Here is a 23393-nt window from a genome sequence, read left to right on the forward strand (position 1 = left end):
GCTAATTTTTGGATGTTTAGTAGAGACGGGGTTTCACCATGTTCGCCTGACTGGTCTTGAACTCCTGACCTCAGGTGATCCGCCAGCCTCGGCCTCCCAAAGTGCTGGGATTACAGGCGTGAGCCAACACACCCTGCCTCTTTGTTTTTAAGAAAAATCTTTATGGTTAAGCTTATTGTTGTTCATTCATATTATAACTTTAATTCCTTGCATTGTTGTTCTTTTCACACTTTAGTTTAATGATGAAGTCTTTGTTCATATAGATTAAAAAACCCCAGACAGTGGTGGAACTGGATGTCACTCAACTCCCAATTTGGTGCTTCTGCTAAGGTTTTCTTTAAAAAAAAAAAAAAAAGAAAAAAAAGGATTTTCTGTATCCTCTGTTGTTTGATTTCTGTACTTACTATAATGTTAGAGTCTTTTATTTTAATCTGCCAGGCAATATGAAGATCATATTTTTGCTCTTATTTTCTCTTGAAGATAAGAATTAAATACTCCTCCCTTACTTTATTTACCTTAACACTTTTGGGCAGTCTACTTTATAAACTTATAAATGATATGCCTTCATTTAAAATAGAAGCTTTCTTAGTTAAGCAACTATGTTTTCTCCCTTTCTCTTTCCCTTTTTCACGTTTTTAAAAACCAGTCTTTTTCTTACTTTTTCAAAACTAAGAACCATTAAGAAATTTAAGAATTATTAAATGGGCCCCATCATTGAGCTCTAATATATATGGCGTGTAACTGGTTGAATTCCTTAGGCATAATTAAACTCATTCTGTTGTTATCAGCATGTATTCAGAGATTGCTAAATGAATCGGTAGTCTGGAAACTTAGGCATATGTTATGTAAAACATTTTTATGAGTTGGATTTGGATTTGGTGAGAGATGTTAGGAATGATATCCTAAGATGTCTCATTATTTAGGCAATAATTTAAGTGTTAAGAAAATCTTGATTTTGATTATGTGAAAATAAACTAGAAATAACCTGTCTTAAGTACTTATCACATTTGACCATGTTATGAAATTTGACTTATATTTTGGATTGTAAGCTTTCTCAGTGCCAAGGAAATCTTATTTTCATATTTATTTAATTTAAAATTTTTATGTGTTTGATATCTTCTCTAGTGCCTTAAAATAATTCTAGCCACTCAGTACATATTTGAAATGCATTGACTTATTACTGGAATTTAGTTAAATGGCAGCACTGGCAAGAGAAAAACAGCACATTGTTTTATTGAGTAGCATTTGTGAACTGAAATAGGTTAGTTTTAATTTTCATTCTCAAGTATGGTTGCACAAATATTAATAAACACTTTTTTTTTAAAAAAAGGTGATTAAAATGTTTTTTCCTTTGTAGGTATCATAACTATTGTGGATTCAAAATATGGGTTAAAAGTAAGTTGAAAGATTGCTATGAGTGGCTCATTGTTGAGAGCTAGGAATATGGGGGTTGATTGTTTAATTTTCTTTATGTTTGTATCTGAAATTTTCTTTAACAAAAACCTTCTTCAAAAATATACCCTGAACAATAGGTGAAATTTGTGTTTTAATTACTAGTTCCTGTTAAATATTTCTTGTCTATTACTCTGAGTTTGATTTGGTGATAAAATTTGGAATTATAATTTGTAATAAGCATATGGGGTTAGGATAGAGTTTAGTATATATAACTCTTCACAAGGATTCAACCCCAATATTGATAAGTTTTTCTGTTCCATAGAAGAAACTGAGATTGATAAAGCATCTGAGATCTTATTTTTCTTGTTAAATTGCTATTAAACATACACAGGAAATGAGTTTTTTAAAAATATTGAAGACCTAGGTGATGGGTTAATAGGTGCAGCAAACCACCATGGCACACGTTTACGTATGTAACAAACCTGCATATCCTGAACATGTACCCTGGAACTTAAAATTTAAAAACTACATATTGAAGAAAATTAGGATATATACGTAGGATTAGTAAGAAGACTCTGTCCATTAAAAGGCATCTTGCATCGCTTCTTGGTCTTTTGGCTAAGATCAAGTGTAAAGGACATCCTGCTATGAATGTTTTTGTTAACTTCTAAGGTCCTTAAATGCATTTAAATGAAGTTTAATTTATAAAATGCATTTAGTAAGATCTTTAAAAGTATGTCGTTACATACAGTAAAATGATATTTCTCAACTCCCCGAGTGAAATACCACTTAAGGCAGAAGAGAATGAAATTATCCCACCCACTGACTTGGTCCAATCTGAGCATATGGATGGGGCCCAAAGCAGTAATTTCTTAGAAGTTTAAATTCAGTGTTTAAAAATTTGTGTCTGTTTTGTATCCAACCTCATAATGTATCTGAACGTGTTAATTTTTTTTTTTTTTTTGGATACAGAGTCTCACTCTGTTGCCCAGGCTGGAGTACAGTGGCACAATCTTGGCTCACTGCAACTTCCACCTGCCAGGTTCAAGCGATTCCCTTGTTTCAGCCTCCTGAGTAACTGGGAGTACAGGTGCATGCCATCACATCCAGCTAATTTTGTATTTTTAGTACAGATGGGATTTTACCATGTTGACCAGCCTGGTCATGAACTCCTGACCTCAAGTGATCCACCCGCCTCAGCCTCCCAAAGTGCTGGGATTACAGGCGTGAGCCACTGAGCCTGGCCTGAACTTGTTAATGTTTAAGTTTGCTTTCTTTCCCCAAATCTTTGCTGAAATTATGCTTTCAGGGGATATGTCAGGTTTGTCAAATAGTTACCAATACCTCTTCACTGGGCCTTCTCTCCCTCGTTGATAGAGTGCCCTAATTTGAAAAGCTTGGAAGACAACTTTTTTAGAGTTTAAAATCTCAATTTATGAATTTATGAATATAATGTAAGAATCAAAGAATGATCCCAAATACAGTATTACAGTTTCATTCAGAAAAATTCCAATGACTGTTGGAAATCATATTTCTTGCAAAATGCTTATGGAGGTAGCAAAAACCCCCAAATTATTCATTTTGAGTGTTTATTATAGACATGTTTGAATCTATCTCTTCCATAAATTTATTACAAAATATGATATACCTATGTGACAGATAACTGCTAAGACTTTTTTAATAGACTTAGAATGCCATGCTGAAAGTCAAACTGTTTATGTATTTTATGATTATAGGAATAATTTTGTATGTATAGTTGAGTATGGAAAAGAATTAAATAGAATCTATTATCAGCATGATAGAGGCCAAAAAAACAAAGCAACATTCTGAATAATACAAACACAGTAAACTTTTAACCTCCTGCCACCTTGATAAAACCTCTTAAATTATTAAATCAATATACCTACACAAAACTGACACACTGTCAGGATAATGGAAACTTTAGATTTTCTAAGTCGGATGCCAGATAAATAACTTTGCCTTGATGTAAAGAATTTTCCAACTTGTCCAATTCCTCTGGTTGCAAAGCTTGACCTCAGTAGCTGCTTGTGATTCAGAGAATTCTGAGGCAGTACAAGTAATGACACTTGGATAATGGGCAGCAATTTAAGAATGTCATGCTTCACAGAGCCAGCCCATCACAAGTAAAGCTGAGAAATGGTACCCTGTGGCCGGCCAGCCAAATTGAAACTGAAGTGGTAATTGATATCATGGGGTATCACTCTAATGGGATTGTCACCCATTGATCTGAAATATTCATTTTTTAATCATAGGCAAAGAATTGGACAACTTAAAATGACAGCTCTCTATTCTCAGGACTTGACACCCAGGCTACTGACATTGTTCTTTTCAGTTCTACAACTGTGACAGCATTTAATGCAATAGAAGCAATGAATGAAGTTACCCAGAAAAGGTCAAGTGAGAGGTTTCTTCTTGGTTCCTCTGTTATATTGCACAATCTGTTGAAACAATTCAGTCAGAAAACAGTTGGCTTGGAAAAGGCCAGAACAATAAATAGACTGATATTATGCAATAATTTTTTAAAAACTAAAATAGTGTTAGGTCAGTAACCAATCCATTTGAAAGAAATAGTTCCTTCTGGCTGCTGCGTTTTAAAAATGACACCAGACATCTTTGACACTAGATTTATTTCCACTCTGGTCAACAGTAGTGTTCTTTCATAGCCAGTGAATTTTAAGATAAGGTTTTTCTTTTCTTTCTTTCTCTTTTTTCGGTCCAGCTTCTTTCTTTATTTCTGCAGAAAAGGACACTCTGTAGCCCTTCGTGAAGTTATGTCTACAGTGGTGTTATTTCGGAGAGTTCCTTTGTTTCTCTCCCTAACCCCCCCCCCCCAGCTTTATTGAGGTATAATTGACAAGTAAAAATTATATATATTTAAGGTATACAATGTGTGAATTACATTATAAAACAATCGAACTAGTTAACATATCCATCACTTCACATTGTTTTTTTGGGGGGAGGGGGTGGTAAGAACAATTAAGATCTATCTCTTAGCAGATTTCAAGTATACAATAGAATTAACTACTGTCATCATGCTGTAATTAGCTCTCCATGACTTATGCATCCTGCATAACAAACTTAGTACTCTTTGACCAACATGTCACACCACTCCCCTTTAATTTCCTGTGTTTCTTGTGGTAAGTTAAATTGGGGTTTTGAACCTTAGCCTTTTGAATATGTTGGATTAATTAGTACCAAAATTATTTTTGTCTTTTTTGATATATAAGCAAAAGCTATAGTTCTTAAGCAGAGATAAGGAAGAATTTGGACATCTATGTAATATAAAATATTTTAAAAAGATTTTGCAAAAATTTTTTCTGCATTTACTTATACAAGTAGAACAGAATGCCAAAATTTCCATTTTGCTTTATTTTATAAATGAAAGTCATCTGACTTAATGACCAAATGGTATATAATGTATTATTGGAGAATGTTCTTTTGAACAGAAGACATTGGTTTTATACTTTTTTGCAGAGTTTGACTTGGGAAGGTAGGAAGTCACATGAGGGAAATGCAGGGCTGATGTCTAAAGAAAATAAATGTTAGTATGCACTTATTTTTTTAAATGTTTGTATAGTTTTCCTGTGTGCGTAGAAGAGAACATTTATCCCTTCTGCTATAGTTGTATATGATTACATAGAATTTTAATAGAGTTGTAAATATTGGCAGGCTTTCATTTGGGGTGATTTTCATTTATTTTTGTATTTGATACTTTGTGACTGCCTGGAGGCAGTAAAACGTTAGTCTACCACTGTTAGCTTTGAGTGAAGAATTCTAAAATTTTGGAGAGGTAAATGCATTTAAAACATTGTACATTACCATGTGAAACTACCATTTTATTAGTTACATTTAGGCATGGAAATGCAAAAACGAATCTGTAATTCTTCTGTCATATCATTTTTATGCCCCACAAATTCATAGCCAAATAGCCCCAATTTCATATGTTAAAAAAACTTCCATAAGGTCAATAATATAATATCTTGAAAAATATTTCAGTTTAAAAAGACTTTCAGTACTATAGGATCATTCAGAGGCTGATGCCTTGCCAAAAATATATCTGTTAAGTAGATTTACTGTTAAATGGTTAGAGATTTGTTGCTGCATGTTAGATGGCATTTTTCATGTAACATCTTTTGTGTATCCCCACAACAGGAGGTGTTAACTATAATTCATTCAACAAATATTTGTTGAGTCTGTGTGCCAGGCACCATTCCAAGGTCTGTTAACAGCCTTACTATCTGGAGGCAGAGTATATAACAATAGGACTTGTTGTAGCCTCAGGCCAAGATGAATTATGAAGAAAATATTAAACTTGGTCTTTTGGCATGGAATGATTTTTGATACAATACTTGCCAAGTTCTGTGACTTCCGTAATTGCAGAGTGGGTCTCCAGTTGAACAAGATTTTGCCTGAAGCATCATTGCCATGATTTTATTTCAGTTTTGTTTTCCTCCAAATAGAATTTGCTAAACTTTTAGAAGGAAAAGATGTTTCTTCTATAGACCTAATCAAGCTTGTTAAATAAAATTATTACCTGCTTGCTCTTAGGTTCCAAACTATTCAGATACTCCTAATGATCATCTCCCCATGAGTTATGAAATGGGCTTGGCTCTGATATATGATTATTAACTTTTGTGTAGCATTGTACACAGACTGATTTTATGTGACATGAAAGTTTTCACAAAAACTTTAAAATTATGTTCATTTTACTTGATGGGTGTGTGTTCAATTAAAAAAAAATAGTCCATGTGATTGTATATAAAATATAGTATCCTGTGATGATGAGGGTGTTAGATTTAGTTTCTTCCTTTATAAATGAAAATATCCTTCTCTCATAATTGTTATGAAAGCTAAATGAGAAATATATATAATTTATAAAGTTAAATTCAAGGATTTAATTAATTTGTAAAGTTGGCTTCAAATATAGAGTATTACTATAATCTAGTTGCCTCTAAACCTCAGTAGCCAGCTTTTTATTGTGACAGGGAACCTCTATTGAGGTTTGAGGTAATGAGGGTAAAAATGTAATTTCTCAGAGAAGAAGCTTGTGACGTTGATGACTTTAGGGATGTAAACAGGATTATGAGGGGGAAAAAAAAAGAAACACAAAAAACCTTGCCTCCAGAGAGATGAAAACTACCACATGGGCTCTAAGTCCGTGTCAAAATATTTTTTGGAGTTGGCCTGACTCTGGAGAGGTCAGTAAAATAACTAGTTGCACTGAGAGGCCAGATTGGCAAGTATGGGTTTCTAAATGATAAACTGCTTTTAGGCTAGAATCAGAGCTGAATCAGCCCTCCCACCACTTATTTGTTTCTAGGGTGTTTGAAAGGCCTAGTACTGAGTTCACGTGATACACGATTGTGGGCTGGGGAGAAGGGAAGTATATTAGATTCTAAGAAACTGTATTTCAGTGGTTATCCTTTTTTTTTTAAAATAAGTAATAATGAATATTTAGAACAAGAACAGTTTTGTAAGAAGGAAAATACCTAAAATCTGAACTGTAATCTTCTGTGTTTTTATGACATTATGTGAATCAAAGGGGTTTTCCTTTTAAGTAAAAGAAAAAGTCAGGAGTATGAAATCCTAAACTCTCTTCTTCCGCCTATAAAACCCTACAGGTTCACTTGTAGAAAAAAAAATTGCAAATGGGGAAGAAAAATGCTTTCAGCTAGAAAAGTTAGTTTTGAATTTGTGTACCCAGTAACAGAACATGTTGAATTTTTATTAGATGCAAGAAGATGTCTATAAAGTAAAATCCTTTGTGTTGACATTAGATTTTTTATTGTATTGTAGTAACTTTATTCGAACTTTTTTTTGTTTAGCATTTAACAGAAGAGAAACCCGATGGCCTTATCAATGAAGCCACTAGGTATTCATATTTAAAGTATATATTGATCACTGGCTAATTGTAAAGAGAAAAATCACTAGGATGAAAACCAAAAACAAACTAAGAAATTTTAAAACATAGTCAAGGAAAATTTATTTTCTTTTTTCCCATAGTTGAATTATTGCCATCTATTTATAATGATCTGATAACTAAACTTTTACTTAAAATCATTTTTGTCATAGCATAAAGTGAATGCTGAACACAGGAGTTCTGTAATTTTGAGGAACTCAGGAAATATTAACATTTTAAAAAATATTTTTATTATACAATTTCTTTGGGATTGAAGATATATATATATATAAAATTATTATTATTATTTTTGAGACAGAATCTCACTCTGTCACCCAGGCTGAAGTACAGCAGATCTTGGCTCACTGCAACCTCTGCCTCCCAGGTTCAAGTGATTCTCTTGCCTCAGCCTCCCAAGTAGCTGGGATTACAGGCACCCGCCGCCATGCCCAGCTAATTTTTGTATTTTTTTTTTTTCTTTTTCTTTTTTTTTTTTTTGGTAGAGATGAGGTTTCACCATGTTGGCCAGGCTGGTCTTGAACTCCTGACCTCAGGTGATCCACCCACCTCCACCTCCCAAAGTGCTGGGATTACAGGCATGAATCCCCTGCACCCGGCCTAACTTAAGTATTTTTGTAACTTTTTTCCTTATGAAAATATGGTTATTATAGAAAATATAAATAAGGCAAATAGAAAATAGCAAAATTAGATTTGTGATGTACATACTATTGAAACCTGCTTTTTCAGTGAACTAAAGTTAATTTAGTTTTGAGAATTTAGTTGTATTCTTTGAGATAAAGCATAAGACCCTGAAAAATTAAGGAAAATTGAAAGAATTTCCAGTTTTACTATCCTGTTAAGAGAAAATAGAGCTTCTGATTATTATCATCTACTTTGTTATCTAGCATTCAATCGACTGGATTCTTTACAGAGATAATATACAGTATATTTATAGTGATAAAGAAGAAATTTTTGCAATATCCTGATATATCTTCTGAAGTATAGCTTATTTTTTTTAAGAAATGGAGTCTTGCTATGTTGCCCAGGTTGGACTTGAACTCCTGGGCTTAAGGGATCCTCCTTCCTCAGCCTCCTAAGTAGCCGGGACTATAGGTATGGTCTGCCGTGCCCAGCTCTGAAGTATAGTTTTCAAAAAACCTGTTTAATACAGTTTTTAGTATTAAGTGAACTTATTCTATGTCTTTGAAAATTTTGGTAAATATTACAGTATTTTAGTATGTAAACTCTTCTTATTTTCACCATATTGGATATCTGAATTTTATGCTTTTCTTCACAAAGAAAATTATGAGTTTAAAATCATCCTTTTGATTGTAAACTTTTTGAGACTTATCTTTGTAGCACAAGAGTAGCAAGTAAGAGAACCTAGTAAATACTTTGCGAATGGGTAATGTGAAATCTGAACTTGTATAGTAATGAATGCAATTCATTCCCATTGAAAAATCAGCGGATTAGGAGTAAACTGAATCACTCCTATAGAGCACTATATAATTCTTAACTGATATATTGATCTACATGAGGTGTTCTTATTTATTTTTAATTTGTTAACATTTCTCTTTTGATGTATTAATCTGCATGTGTGTATATTATTTTAAATTTCTTAATATTTCTTTTTGTTTGCTATTTTAGGCAAGTTGCTTTGGCAGATATCATTCTCATCAATAAAACAGACTTGGTTCCAGAAGAAGATGTAAAGAAATTAAGAATGACAATTAGGTACAAAATGATAAGTGTGTTAAGTGCCTACAGATCCATACTGTATACACAGAATATTTTTTACTCTGATTATTGCCCTGTAGAAACTTAAGGTACAAGGTTGACCTGCTTCAAGAACCATTAGGGAATCACATATGTTGTTGATGGCTAATTGTTATATAAATAGTAATGCATAAAATTAGTCCCCAGTGCTTGCAGAATATAGTTTACAGTTAATAGACTGATATTCAGGGTCTTCTCACTCCATCCTTCTCCTGTCTTCTCTTTGACTCTTTCCTAATGTCAGTCTTCCCTAACTTTACCCAGGATAGTTAATTCACTTTCCCATGGATGCATCCTGCCAGTTCCTATCTTTACTCATAATGTATTCTCACTCTGCCAATCTCTGAATTCTTTCTTGTTTTTTTTTTTTTAAAATAATTTATTCTATAGAGCCTATTCTGTCTCTCCCCCACGCCTATGTGAAGTCTTCCCTGACTCAAGTGGTCTCACTTTTCCCTGAACTCTCACTGACTTCATCTTCCTTAACTGTCAACCATGCCTTGTCTTCCAGCTTGGTTTTTTTTTTTTTTTTTTTTTGAGACGGAGTCTTCGCTCTGTTGCCCAGGCTGGAGTGCAGTGGCACAATCTCAGCTCACTGCAAGCTCCGCCTTCCGGGTTTACGCCATTCTCCTGCCTCAGCCTCCCGAGTAGCTGGGACCACAGGCGCCCGCCACCACGCCTGGCTCGTTTTTTTTGTATTTTAGTAGAGACGGGGTTTCACCATGTTAGCCAGGATGGTCTCGATCTCCTGACCTCGTGATCTGCCCGTCTCGGCCTCCCAAAGTGCTGGGATTACAGGCGTGAGCCACCGCGCCCGGCCCCAGCTTGCTTTAATATCTTCTTTGTCCATAGCCAAGGCAGATCAGCATAGGACAATCAGGACAATATGAATGATGCTCAAATATGTGCTAACAGTCATTTTGCTGACTGTTCTGGAGACTCCCATTCCTTTTGAAAACAAAGATAGATTTTTCAAATGAGGTTATAGTTCAGGCACTTTGTTTTGAATTATTTTGTAAGACCTGAACTAACAAAAGCCCTATACAGAGAGACATTTGGTAGCTATTATTATTGGTTATCTTTAATGTGTACAATGCTTTGAGCGTGATGGCTCAAAATTACTATTCTTAGTATTTGTAAGTTCTACTGACATCAGATTTTGAATCTGTCATCTCAGTTCATATAGTACATATTATAAATTGAATCAATAAAGGTAAGGCTCATTAGATTATTTGCAATGATTAATGATTGTGGAAGAAAGAAATTCATAATTTTTCCACATATTTCATCTTATTTTAATAGTAAAGTCCTTAAACTTTACTATAAACAAAATGTCTCCATGTGAAGGGTAGGTATTGTTGCATCGTGTTGAAGATCACACGGACCTTGGAATCTGCTTGAGTTCTAATCCTTGGTCTGTTTCTCATTGTCTTAGGGAGCTTATTTACCCTTTGAAAGCCTTCTCTGTAAAAGGCATAATGCCTATCATAAGTTTGTTTTGAGTATTACATGAGACAATGTTGGTAAACTTTGCACAGTGCTGACACATAGTAAGTGCTCTGTTAGCTATTATTATGTAATTTTTTTCTTAGCTTACATAGTAAGTTCAAGGTATAGTAAAAAAGGGAAAAAAGAAGAAGATGGCTGATTTTGAAAAGGTGAAAGTGATGAATGAAGATTGCTTTTACATTTTTTGACACTGGTCTTCTAATCTTGTTTCTCTTCAAAAATCTTGTGCACCATTGTGATTGCTAAGAAGAACACAATCTATTTAGCAAACGTTTTTGGCATAAAAGGAATGATAATTATTACGTGGCTTTTATATCCTTATAGAGACCTAAGCTAAATCTCTGACACTGACAATATTGACTATTACCCAGCTTGTTAACAGTACTAGAAATGAATTTGGAAGAAGCAATTTGATAAATTACACACCCTTTTGGCTTTTACCCCCCCTTTATATCAGACTTGTGACTGACTCAGAATCATATTTGGGGAGTTGAACAAAGGTAAACATGTTTGAGAGGGAATAGCCATCAGACTATAGAGTATATTCAAAAAAGAAGATTAAGAATTTTGTAAAGTAGTGGAGAGACTTGCCTCAGAATCATTATATGTGGGAAGCCTTACTCATGAGAACAAACTTGAACAAGTAGCAAGAATCTTGGGTAAGTAACCCTAAAGACAATTGAATTCATGATAGAGAATTGATGATTGATGATAGACGATGGAAAAGATAAATAGATGAGATATACAGTATGTTGAAAAGATTTTAACAGGTACTTTTTGATGCCATACAAAGCCATATTCTATAGTATCAAAAGAGGGAGAACAGGCATAACAGGTAGAGAACCTAGTTAGGGAACTGAAGAGGTTATTCTATAAAGGAACCTGGGATGTGTGACTTAGAATTACTGTGAATACTAAGGACAGGCTGGGGGCAAAGCCATTTACAACCAGGTTTTTATTTTTAGTGTGTATATAGCCATTTCTACTATGTATGCCTGAGGAAAAAAGTGACCACCGTAAAAATTTTGAGTATCTACTCATTTTTAAGAACATTGGGATAACTGACTACTTATGAATGACTTTTTCTAAAGTGAAGCATCTTTTTATTAATCACAAAGTAGCCCTTAATCTGACAGTTGTGTGAAGTTTTGTATATATGTTTTATTGATGTGTGAGTGGAATATATGTGATTTATGGTTTGAAGGAAAATCATAATTATATTTTAAAGCAAGTTTTGTTTTTCTGTTTTTAATTTTTTTTTGGTTCCAGATGTATTTGTGTATGCTTATTTCCTGTTTTAGAAATAATGTACTTTGTATACTTTTTTAAAAAGTTAATTTTTACTTTTAAACTTTGTCTTCCTCATCTATTATTTATTTCAGATCCATAAATGGACTAGGACAAATCTTAGAAACACAAAGATCAAGGTACTTTTAAAAAGCTATTCCTAATATACTAACAACAAATCATTTTAGTTATTAATAATAAACATTAAGTAATTGACAAATACGCTTGATTCTAATATAAGAAAGATGTAAGTGCATTTAAAAAGAATTGGATCCAAAATGTTGTTTGGAATGCTCTTAATAAGTTAGTTTGGCATATTTAGCTAGTACATTTGCCTGTCTTTAAAACTAAGATTACAAAGCCATGATAACACTATGTTAAGTGTTTGCTTAAGGAGGAAGAAAAGACTTCTAAACACTCAAGAGGATAACTCAGTACAGAAATCTGAAGAAGTATATTGAGGAATCTTCTCTTAATTTGAAGTCTTTAAATGGCTTTTTAATATTTTAAAAGCCTTCTTAGTGTTTCATAGTTGCCAAAAAATACATGGAGTCTTTACCGTGAAGTTCCTGACAAATTCTTTTATTAAATTTTGATTTTCATTTTCTCTAGGTTCTGTTCCTAAACCATCTGTGAAGTGTGTTTCTGTAGATTAAACTCTGTTTTCCATTGAATGTTATCTTAATTTCAGAAAATTTCTGTGCAGGGTTTTTTTTGTTAAACTCATTTTTTTTTTTTTTTTTTTTTTTTTTTTTGGTGAGAAAGGCTCAGCAGCTGATAGACTCAGCAACAGGCAGCCAGGAGCTCTGAGACTCACAGCTGGCAGTCTAGTTCAACTCAGTCTCTACTTGAGAGATTCTTTCTTTGGAAGTACAGTAGAGGCCTTAGGTGAGTGGCTTGTCTGCTATGGCAGAGATTAGAGGTGCTGACAGACTGCCATAAGTGTTAGGCAGCAGCAGCGGCAGCTGCTTATATGCATGTGAACAGCTGGGGAATTTGGTATGCATTCTCAGGAGCCACTCATCTGCTGGCAGAGGTAGCAGAAGAATGCTCTTAATGTAAGTCCTCTACAACCATACACCAAATGTGCTCCCCGCATTTCAAATTCCACTGTAGAAAGTCTCTGATAATCTCATTTATACCATGAGCCATTCCTCAGTATCTGTCTTCTTCCTGTTAGTGTTCTACAATTCCTTTCTCCTTAATTTTTCTCCTCTTTACAAAATGTCACACAGACAAGTGCATAATACTTAAACAAGCTTTTAAAAATAATGGTCATAAATAGCTTTGGTTCTGTCTTAATATTCGTATTTATAAACATTTTCAGTCAAGTCTCTTCTCTTGTTTTCATTTTGGAAATATCCATGTCCTGAATAAAAGTTTCATCTTGATTAGTTTATTATGTAACAATTTAGTTTGTTTGACATTTCTAACTTTTATTTCTAACATTTGCTTTATTATAGAACAGTAAACATGCAGTGATTGATTTTTGTTACTTCAAGTGGATGAGTGAGCAAGTGACTAAAATCTTCTTCTGTGAATTCTTCTTCAGTGTATGGAGGTTGCCAATGCATCTGAGAATCTAGGGACTTTCTGAAATAGTACTTCCTTGCTATGAGGACTGAAGTTGGATTAGAATCCTTTTCAATGAAGATCAGATGTCCTGAGTAGAATTTTTATTATTGGGTCCTGAATCTTACATTAAATATTCTCTCAAATTCCTTGAGGCATAGCAACTTGAGCTTACCAGTTTAGAAATTGGAGATTTGGGCTGGGTGTGGTGGCTCAGCCTGTAATCCCAGCACTTTGGGAGGCTGAGGTGGGCAGATCATGAGGTCAGGAGATTGAGACCATCCTGGCTAACATGGTGAAACCCCATCTCTACTAAAAATACAAAAAAATTAGCTAGGCGAGGTGGTGGGCGCCTGTAGTCCCAGCTACTCGGGAGGCTGAGGCAGGAGAATGGCGTGAACCCAGGAGGCGGAGCTTGCAGTGAGCTGAGATCGCACCACTGCACTCCAGCCTGGGCGACAGAGCGAGACTCTGTCTCAAACAAACAAACAAACAAACAAAAAAACCTGGAGATTTGGTTAACAAAATAGTCAAAGTCACTCTTATAGAAGTTTTGTTTTATTGTTTTTTTAAAAATTTTACCATTGTGTAGCTGACAAGTACTGACAATAAACTGCTATAAGCATGTGTAGAAAAAGGCTCACCTTGAGTAGTTAAGAGTAAGGAAAAGGAATAGTGTGTAGCATCGTCTTATTGGTAAGACTTAAGTTGATTTACTAGCAAATGGAAGTACTAGTGAACCACACAGATTTCAGATGTAGGAGTAAAAGATGAGAAGATGTGTCATTTTAATCTTCTCTAGACTTTTTCCTAATTTTTAGAAATGTAAGTGGACTGAACAGAGGAAAACCAAAACACAGTTGGTCAATAATAAGTTTAATTAATTTGACAAACTGCCTGCTATGCATTTCATAGCATTTTAAGGACTATTTAAGCAACGGATAAGGCAAAAACTGCCTTTAAGGAGATCAGTCATTGGGGGGAAACAGAGAAGCAAACAAACAAAAAGGCAACATATTAGATATTAATATAAATACAAGAATTTTAAAAGCACAGAGTTCTATAATAATAGGAAAATAGAGGGAATGATTACTCAACTTTTCTTGAAAAAGAGTCAGGAAAATATTGACCGAGAAGGCAGTCATTGACCTAAGTCTTAAATAATGAGTAAGCCTTTTACAGATGGACTAGGGTGGGGACAACTTTCCAGGTATAAGGAAGATTTTGTATTCCAGGGACCTTCGAATATTTTAGAATGGCTAGAAAACTTGGTATTATGTAGCACAGAAAAAGTGGTATGACTGAAGAGATAGAGAACTTACCACAAAGGGTCTTGAATGCCATGCTACATAGTTTGGATTTTCTTCTGTAGGGAGCAAGGAGTTAGTGAAGGGTTTTAAAAGCAATATGACTCTAGGGAGGTAGATTCAATGTGGGGCTAATCTCTGAGGTATAGGAAATACAGGAAAGAGGAGCAATAGGTCAGGTAGTGGTGGAAGTAGGTTTGGAAAATGTGATTAGTTTTGTAAACATTTTTGAGTTCGAAGTGCCACTGGGGAAGGCATTTGGAAATTTATTTCTAGAGTTCAAGACTGAGCTATCATTGCAGTTTGCTCAGCTATTTACTGAGCTATCTACTGTCAATTTGGATAGTATCTACAATTTGCATTGTAGATCCTGGATACTTGGATTGGCTGGTGCACCCTGTTTGTGAGACTCACTGGAGTTTGAAGAGATGATCATTGGAAAATATCCCTAAGTAGTAGCTGCAATTCCAGCCCCACCTTGGAGAGCCAAAATGCTCTTTGTTTTCACTCTCCTGTCCTTGGTCTTAAGCTACTTAAGCAGCTTTTAGACATAGGGAAAATTAAAAGCATCTCTTTTAGGAAAAACATTAGGTACTTCTGGAATAGAGAGTTCAAGAAATTAGGGGAAAAATGAACTTTTGAAGCTTTTTCTTTCCCTTTTTTGTTTACTTCATTCTTTTACTCAGTTTTAAAATGCTGGTAATGGTTTTTTGTTTTTTGTTTTTTTGTGTGTGTGTGTGTTTGTGTGGCCATTTTAGTGCTTTGGAAAAGATCTGATGGTTTTATCTCCAAAGGAGGAAATTAATTTGATGCCATGGAAATTAGTTTTCTAGTCGTATGCCTTGAATGAGTGAAGAATTTCTTTTTCATGGTGGTACTAAATTTGGGGAAAGCTATAGAAACTTTCATCTGGAAGCTTACACTTTTCTTCTTTATTGAAAATTTGGTGAGAGACTTGGATATTTTATTATTTTCTGTAAAAGAGTGTAATTTGTTGTACAGATCTAATATTGATCCTTTTTTTGGAAGTATGGAAAGAATCTGAGTATAAAGCAGAATTACCTCTGGATGACATGTATTCTCAAGGACACTGTCACAGTGAAACAATTTATTTAGAAGCTTGTGTTTCCAAATTGTTGAATTTGATATTCACAAAATTGGCATGTGTAAACTTTATTAAACTTTAAGCTGTTTCTTAAGGTGAAGATGACAAACTTGGAGGGAAACTCCATTCATTTGGTTTATTTTTATTTTTTTATCTTTTTGAGACAGAATCTCACTCTGGTGTGAGACAGAATCTCACTCTGTCCCCCAAGATGGAATGTGGTGGTGCGATCTCGGCTCACTGAAACCTCTGCCTCCTGGGTTCAAGCAATTCTCCTGCTTCACCCTCCCTGTAGCTGGGATTACAGGTGTGCGCCACCACACCCAGCTAATTTTTCTATTTTTAGTAGAGATGGGATTTCGCCACATTGGCCAGGCTGGTGTCAAACTCCTGGCCTCAAAGTGATCTGCCCACCTTGGCCTCCCAAAGTGCTGGGATTACAGGCATGAGCCACTGTGCCCCTCATTTGTGACCTGTCAATATAAATATGCTCAGTAGTGGGGGGAGGGGTGGGGGGTGAAAAAGGAAATATGTTTAATATTAAGACTTTGGCCTCTTAGTGTAAACTGATATTCAAAAATTTCTTTATAGAACATTTGCTTCTTTGCTTGATCATTTTTCTAATTCTGTACATCTGAAATGCCCAGAATTTGAGTTGTTGTTATAGTCTATTAACATAGAACTTTGGAGTAATAAGATGGGAATTTGTCTGCCTTTTGCCAAGACAAGCATTCATAATCTAACACAGTATTGTTGCCATGAGTATGAGTATGTGATAGACTGTTGAGAATAAACGAAGCAGGCACAGTTGGTCAGTCCTAAGATAAAGGAGATGTTTTTTCTTATATGTTTGTGCATTTAAAAAAAAAAAATCTTGAATCTGACCAATGATTTTTTTTTTCCTTGTAAGAAAATTTAACAAATGTTTGGTAAGCTTCTGGAATCTAAATTTGAAATTATACATTTGTCATTTTCTTTAAACATTTCTTCACCTTAACTTTGATTATGAAGAAATCACTATCCTCTGCTGTATTTTTTTTTTTTTTCTGTGCCAGGCTGGAGTGCAGTGGTGCAATCTTGGCTCGCTGCAACCTCCGCCTCCGGGGTTCAAGTGATTCTCCTGCCTCAGCCTCCCAAGTAGCTGGGACTATAGGCACGTGCCACCACACCCAGCTAATTTTCGTGTTTTTGGTAGAGACACGGTTTCACCACGTTGGCCACGGCCAGGATGGTCTTGATCTCTTGACCTTGTGATCCGCCTGCCTCAGCCTCCCGCAGTGCTGGGATTACAGGCATGAGCCATCGCGCCCGGCCTGTCCTCTGCTGTTTTCTGAGCTTATGTTAAAATTATAACTCAATCACCAGTCTTTATAAATTTGCTTTTTTATATTTAAACCAAACCTAATGTTAATTGTGATGTTATTCTCACCTGATTTGAATCATTGGATTCAATTAAATAAGTTTAATTATCATTAAATAATTCTAAGAGAAATAATGTCTATTCGGATGTCGGGAATTTTCTTTCTACATGCAGCCCCATTCTGAATGAATGAAATCAAATCATGTGAAGATCAGGGTCCTAGAGTAACTTAATATTTTGTACATTGGTTATTTGACTTCTCGTTTTTATATTACATGTTATATCGGGGAGGGGGAATAAAAGAAATACAAAAATTGCAGAGGTATTTGGAATGTACCTATTTGTTAATTCTATTTGTCATTTCTTTTGTTTCATCTTTTGAGTAATAAACTGCTTGGAAAAGTTTCTGTTCTTTAGCTGATTTTTTTTTAGCTATAAAAATGTATTTGGAAAGCTCATAAATTTCAGGATTGAAAAGATAATTGAAAGTTAAAAAAAAAAGCTAATTCATTGAAGTAATAACCAAATAATTTTCAATCTTGATTCAACTGTGATTCAAATCTTATACCATTTGCCCACTTCTATGAATTTTATGTATAAAATTTTTTAAGAGTCAGAGATTTTTTTTCTTGATTAATTGGATGTATTTTCACAGAATTTCCAACTGCTCATGTTAGTTTTCTTCCTTTTAGAGTTGATCTCTCTAATGTATTAGATCTTCATGCCTTTGATAGTCTCTCTGGAATAAGGTATGTTTTGTATAATTTGCTTACTTTTATTGTTATGTACCTTTTTTTCCCATAGTTAACGGGAATGATTTGCACAATTGCATCCTTGATTTAAGCTTCCTGCCATTCTTTTGGCGTACAAGACCATTCTTAATGAGATGTGTTCTTGGAAGTTTTACTAATTGGTTGTTTGGAAATCATATTGCATTTCCCTGTAGAAATTATAGTGTAAATGATAGTTAACTTTAGAGGCTAATCGTTAACACTTCTACACTAAACACTATGTATAACACTCTTTCTATGAGAAAATGCATGAAATACATAGAAAAGTTTAGCTTAGGGTTCTCACACAAATAACTCTCTTCACTTTAATAATGGATTAGTTTTCTGCCTTCTGTGGGGAATCTTTTTGGTAAGGGAGAGAAGAAAGATTAGTTATTCTTGTGCATCAGTATCTTTTTCTTTTTTTATTATAGTCTGAACATCTAACATGAGATCTACCCTCTTAACAATTTTTTAAGTGTACAATACAGTATCGCTAACTATGGGCATGAGGATGTGCAGCAGATCTCTGGAACGTTTCACTCTTTATAACTGAAGCTGTATACCCCTTGAATAGCAGCTTCCCATTTCCCGATCTTTGTAGCCCCTGGCATCCACAATTCTACACTCTTTCTGTGGGGTTGACTATTTTAATTACCTGACACAAGTGGAATCATGCATTATTTGTCTTTCTGTGACTGGTTTATTTCACGTAGCATAAAGTCATCAAGGTTCATCCATGTTTTTGCATATGGCAAGGTTTCCTTTTTAAGGCTGAGTAATATTCCATTTTCTACATATACCACATTTACTTTATCCCTTTTTCTGTTAGTGGACATTTAACTTGTTCTCACAGCTTGGCTATTGCAAATAATGCTGCAATGAATATCTCCTAAGTCTCATGTATGTCCATATAAGATCATGAACATGGACATCTCTCTGGGCAGTTTGAATTGGTGGGGCAGGTTTGCTTAAGGGTAGGCATGGCGGGTGGCTCTATACTTGAGATTTCTAATTCTCATTCCTATATGTATTTCTTTTCTTTTTTATTTATTTTTTTTTTGAGATGGGGTTCTCTGTCACCCAGGCTGGAGTGCAGCGGCACAAACATAGCTTACTGCAGCCTCAACCTCCTGGGCTCAAGCAATCCTCCCATCTCAGCCTCCTGAGTAGCTGGGACCACAGGCATGTGTCACTATGCTTGACTGTTTTTCTTTTTAATTTTCTGTAAGCATGGGATCTTGCTATATTGCCTAGGCTGGTCTCAAACTCCTGGGCTCAAGTGGTCCTCCTGCCTCAGCCTCCCAAAGTGCTGGGATTACATGTGTGGGCCATCACACCCAGCCTTATATATATATTTCTAATTTTGCCTTAGCCATGCCCTTAAAAGCTAATTCTATTTTCAACTAGTTTTTTTTTTTTTCCACCTTCAGTCTGTAGTATTGTTCACATTTTGAAAACAATACCCACAGTAACCTGTGAGGTAGGACACGATAGTGTTTTATTGGACCCCTTTTACTTTATAAATTGGAAAAATTAAATTTGCATGTAGTTTGTAGAAAAAAAAAAAGAAAGAAAGAAAAAGAAATTGATTGAGATTATTTCAGCAACCAGAAGTCTGGGATAGGCAGTGCAGTTATTCCTCCTTCTCAGTTTGGAAACTGAAGCTCAGAGAGTAAACTTGTCAGTGACAGTGTTATTCAAGAAGTTGTCTTCAGTTGAGAGAGATGTTTTTCACCTGTAGCTCTGGTATTGGAGCAGTACCTTTTTAGACTAAACAAATTATGGCTAAAATTATAAAGATATTTTCGGGGTACCTGGAAAAAATCAGCATTTTGCTTTTCTAGTTCCTGTTAGTAGGAAGGCAGAAAAGTTTGGTGTACCTGAATTACATGTGAGTTATTTCCATTTTTCTAAAAATTCTTATAAATTATGTAAGGTAAAAATGACCACTTGTTGTTTTATGGTAAATATAGTTATATCCTTTCAAGCCACTGCTGTACAAAGTTGTGAAATCTCCCTGAGCTTTTTTCCCTCATGTCAGCTTCAGGTGTCCAGTATCACTTATGCTTGATAATGATTGTATGAAAATCATTCAGAATTATGCTGTTTTTTCATATGAAACTTTTGTTTTACTAATTTTGAAATGACTGTTCTTCCATTAAACTAATACAGCCCTAAGCATAAATTTGGCTTGTTCATTTAAAAATGGTCCTTTTTTTCCCATCTTAGTTCTGGCTTTACTAGGGAGATGGATTGGCTGAGGTTGTCATCTAATTCTGGGAGCTTAAGAGCCTTTGTCTTTTGCTACCCATTTCTGAAATAACCAGAAGACTAGTCCATCCTAACTTTTCTCTTGATGATCCTTTTCTTCTTTTTACTTCAAGGCTGCAGCCCTTCATTTGGCTATCAGTGCTCTTTCACTAGTTGGCCATGATCCCTTTCATCCTCCACATCTGGATTAGAACTACTAATTTGATGCTGTGGGCAGTTTTGATAGTTACAGATCCTGTGATACATTTAAATATGTTTACGAGGGGAAAAAATGAAACAATACTGCATGAAATTTGCCTTTCTTTTTTTTTTTTTTTTCCCTTGGAGACAGAGTCTGGGTCTATTGCCCAGGTTAGAGTGCAGTGGTGCGACGTCGGCACACTGTACCCTCTGCCTCCTGGGCTTAAACCATCTTCCCACCTCAGACTCCTGAGTAGCTGGGACTATAGGCACGCACTGCCACGCCTGGCTAATTTTTTACTTTGGTAGAGAATGGGGTTTTGCCATGTTGCTGAAGCTGATCTTAAACTCCCGGGCTCAAGTGATCTGCCCACATCAGCCTCCCAAAGTAACGGGATTATAGGCATGAGCCACCACACTTGGCCTTTTCTTTTTTTTATATTTATTTAATTATTTTATTTTATTGAGACAGAGTCTCACTCTTGACACCTGGGCTGGAGTGCAGTGGCTGTCATGGCTCTCTGCAGTCCTGAACTCCTGGACTCAAGTGATCCTCCCATCAGCCTCCTGAGTAGCTGGGACTACAGGCTTGCACCACCATGCCTGGCTACTTTTTTTATTTTTACTTTTTTGTAGAGACAGGCTCTCGCTATGTTGCTCAGGCTCATCTTGAACTCCTGGCCTCAAGTGTTCCTCCTACTTGGCCTCTCAAAGTGCTGGGATTATAAGCCTGAGCCACTGAACCCAGCACAATTTGCCTTTCTTAAACTAATTTATCTCTGTTCGGTCCAAGAGCTTGCAAGTTGGTTGTCATTTAATATGTTAAACGCTGAAATATTTTTTAGTTGAAATTTTATTTTTTCCCTTTACATATTGTATCTTTTAGCGCTTTATTTCACTAATAAGAATTAGAGTATGAAATAATTTCCCACCTTGATATTCAGTATATCAATTTTTGTTTTTCCTTTCTACTTCTATCTTTTGCTGTAATTTGCTGTAATACAGGTGCTTTCATTAAGGCATCCAGTTCTTTATATCATTCCATATTTTTACTTGGGAGAAATAGAAATGTTGCTAATTCCATCTTACTGACAATACCTAAATTATTGTTTCTTATAGAACATAATGGGTTAAATATACAAAACGCTAAACTGTTTGAGATTTTTTACATTTTATGTGTACAGAATTTACATTTTATGTGTGCAGAGACGCAAATTGTTATAAGATTACAAGTTAATGTGTAAGATGATTTCAGATTCGTGAATTTCAGGTTGTGGTAGCTTATGCTTATCCACTAGATTAGTCTTTTAAAAATGTTTATGACAGGGAAAAAATAGAGGGCATGAAATTCTGAGACTTACTGGGAACTAAACTTAAGATGCTCGTTGTTAGAATTTTTTTTTTTTTTTGCTGCATATGAAGTTTTAGGCAGTCATTGTCCAACAACATTAAATACTGAACATATGGGAAAAGCATATGATTTTTCAAAATGTTTTTCTAAAGTAATCTCATTCTACACTTAAGAGCAGTTATAATGCTTTAGTGACACTTGAAGTAGCTATTTAATGTGATCTCACCACTATAGAGAAGGCCATTGCATGACTTTTTTGTGTGTGCTTAGCTGCTAAACAGGAGAATCTTTTCCTGAGCAACCAGCTGGGAAGGATTTAATTTGACATTCTCCCTACTAGGACCCCCCAAAGAGACTCATTCCCTCCAATAGTTCCTATAAGTTCTTTCTCTTTCCTAAACTTGCTGTTACTAATTTACCCCTCACTGTTCTTCAAGGCAAAACATCTGCAAGGTTTTAAGTCCTTTCTCCCTCCTGTCCTGTCCCCATCAGTGTTGAAATGTATGCTACAGTTGTTATGGTTGTAATTTGTTATGCCATATTGATCTTCTTGTGCTTTTCATATCAGAACAATGCATTTTTAACATTCTGACTTTCTTTTTCTCTCAATTGGTAACTGACTATATAGAAAATTTATGGATACTATTTGTTTTTTAAATAAGTTCAGGGGAAAACATTGATAAAGGAAAATTTATCCTTTAACTTTCTTTAGGTGCCAGCATTATTTGCACATTAGGAAGCAGGAGAAAATTAAGGAACTCTGAGCAACACTAGAATGGTTATATATATATATTTAAGCTTGTATTAAACCTGTTGGAATGGTAAAGAAATCTACTGACGTATTTAACCACACAAAATAGTGTTGCTAAAAGATTAATTTTTTCTTTATTGTGTGCATATGTATATATATGAATGTGTGTTTTTTTAAAAGAAATTTTTAAAAAACTTAATCTTCCAGCTTTTCTCTATTGGAATTTGTGAACAACATGTAAAATTGGAATTACAATAGTAAAATAGTCAGTTATGGAAAGTCACTTCATTATCCTTGTGTCACTAAATAACATATAAAGTTAAATCAGAAGTGTATTCATCTCTGAATTTCTAATCAGTGGTTTTTAGTTTGCAGAAAAAACTTCAGCATGTGCCAGGAACACAACCTCACCTTGATCAGGTAAAAAAAAAAAAAAAAAAAAATCTAAATCCAAAATTCCTAATGAATGTTTTTAAAGGACCTCTTTAACTAAATTGGCTATGTTTAGGACTATTTTATTGTAAACTTTTTCTAAAATGGTGTTTTTGAACTATGTTGATAATTTTTGGACTCTTAAATGCTTTTGACATAGTCTAATTCAATTTCTTAACACATAATAGGAATTCATCAAACCAGATTTGTTTTAGAATCTGAGGAAATCATGCTTTCTAGCCTTTCCATTCTGTAGATTACTTAGCATATTGATTAGTTCTGATAGGGATTACTCCTTAAAAGCAGCCTGGGGGTTCTATAGGCAGTCTGTTTTTAAGTATGTTGAATTGTTTAAGGAAAGGTCTGATATAAGCATGGCTTATTTAAATAAAAATTGACTTTGA

The 23393-nt window shown here is 34.8% G+C and overlaps 1 protein-coding gene across 7 annotated transcripts in view; it reads left to right on the forward strand.

The window, feature by feature from the left end:
• The window catches only part of ZNG1 (Zn regulated GTPase metalloprotein activator 1), a 53666-nt gene that overhangs the window by 15974 nt on the left and 14299 nt on the right, over window positions 1-23393 (forward strand). For 2 of the 7 annotated variants that reach the window (NM_001193953.2, XM_028834241.2), the window contains 6 exon segments: window positions 1358-1395; window positions 7242-7288; window positions 8963-9049; window positions 11983-12027; window positions 17924-17980; window positions 22926-22977. In NM_001193953.2, coding sequence (NP_001180882.1) covers window positions 1358-1395; window positions 7242-7288; window positions 8963-9049; window positions 11983-12027; window positions 17924-17980; window positions 22926-22977 — 326 coding nt within the window. 7 annotated transcript variants of the gene reach the window in all.

This window comes from Macaca mulatta, chromosome 15, assembly GCF_049350105.2.
Source record: "Macaca mulatta isolate MMU2019108-1 chromosome 15, T2T-MMU8v2.0, whole genome shotgun sequence".
NCBI lineage: Eukaryota > Metazoa > Chordata > Mammalia > Primates > Cercopithecidae > Macaca > Macaca mulatta.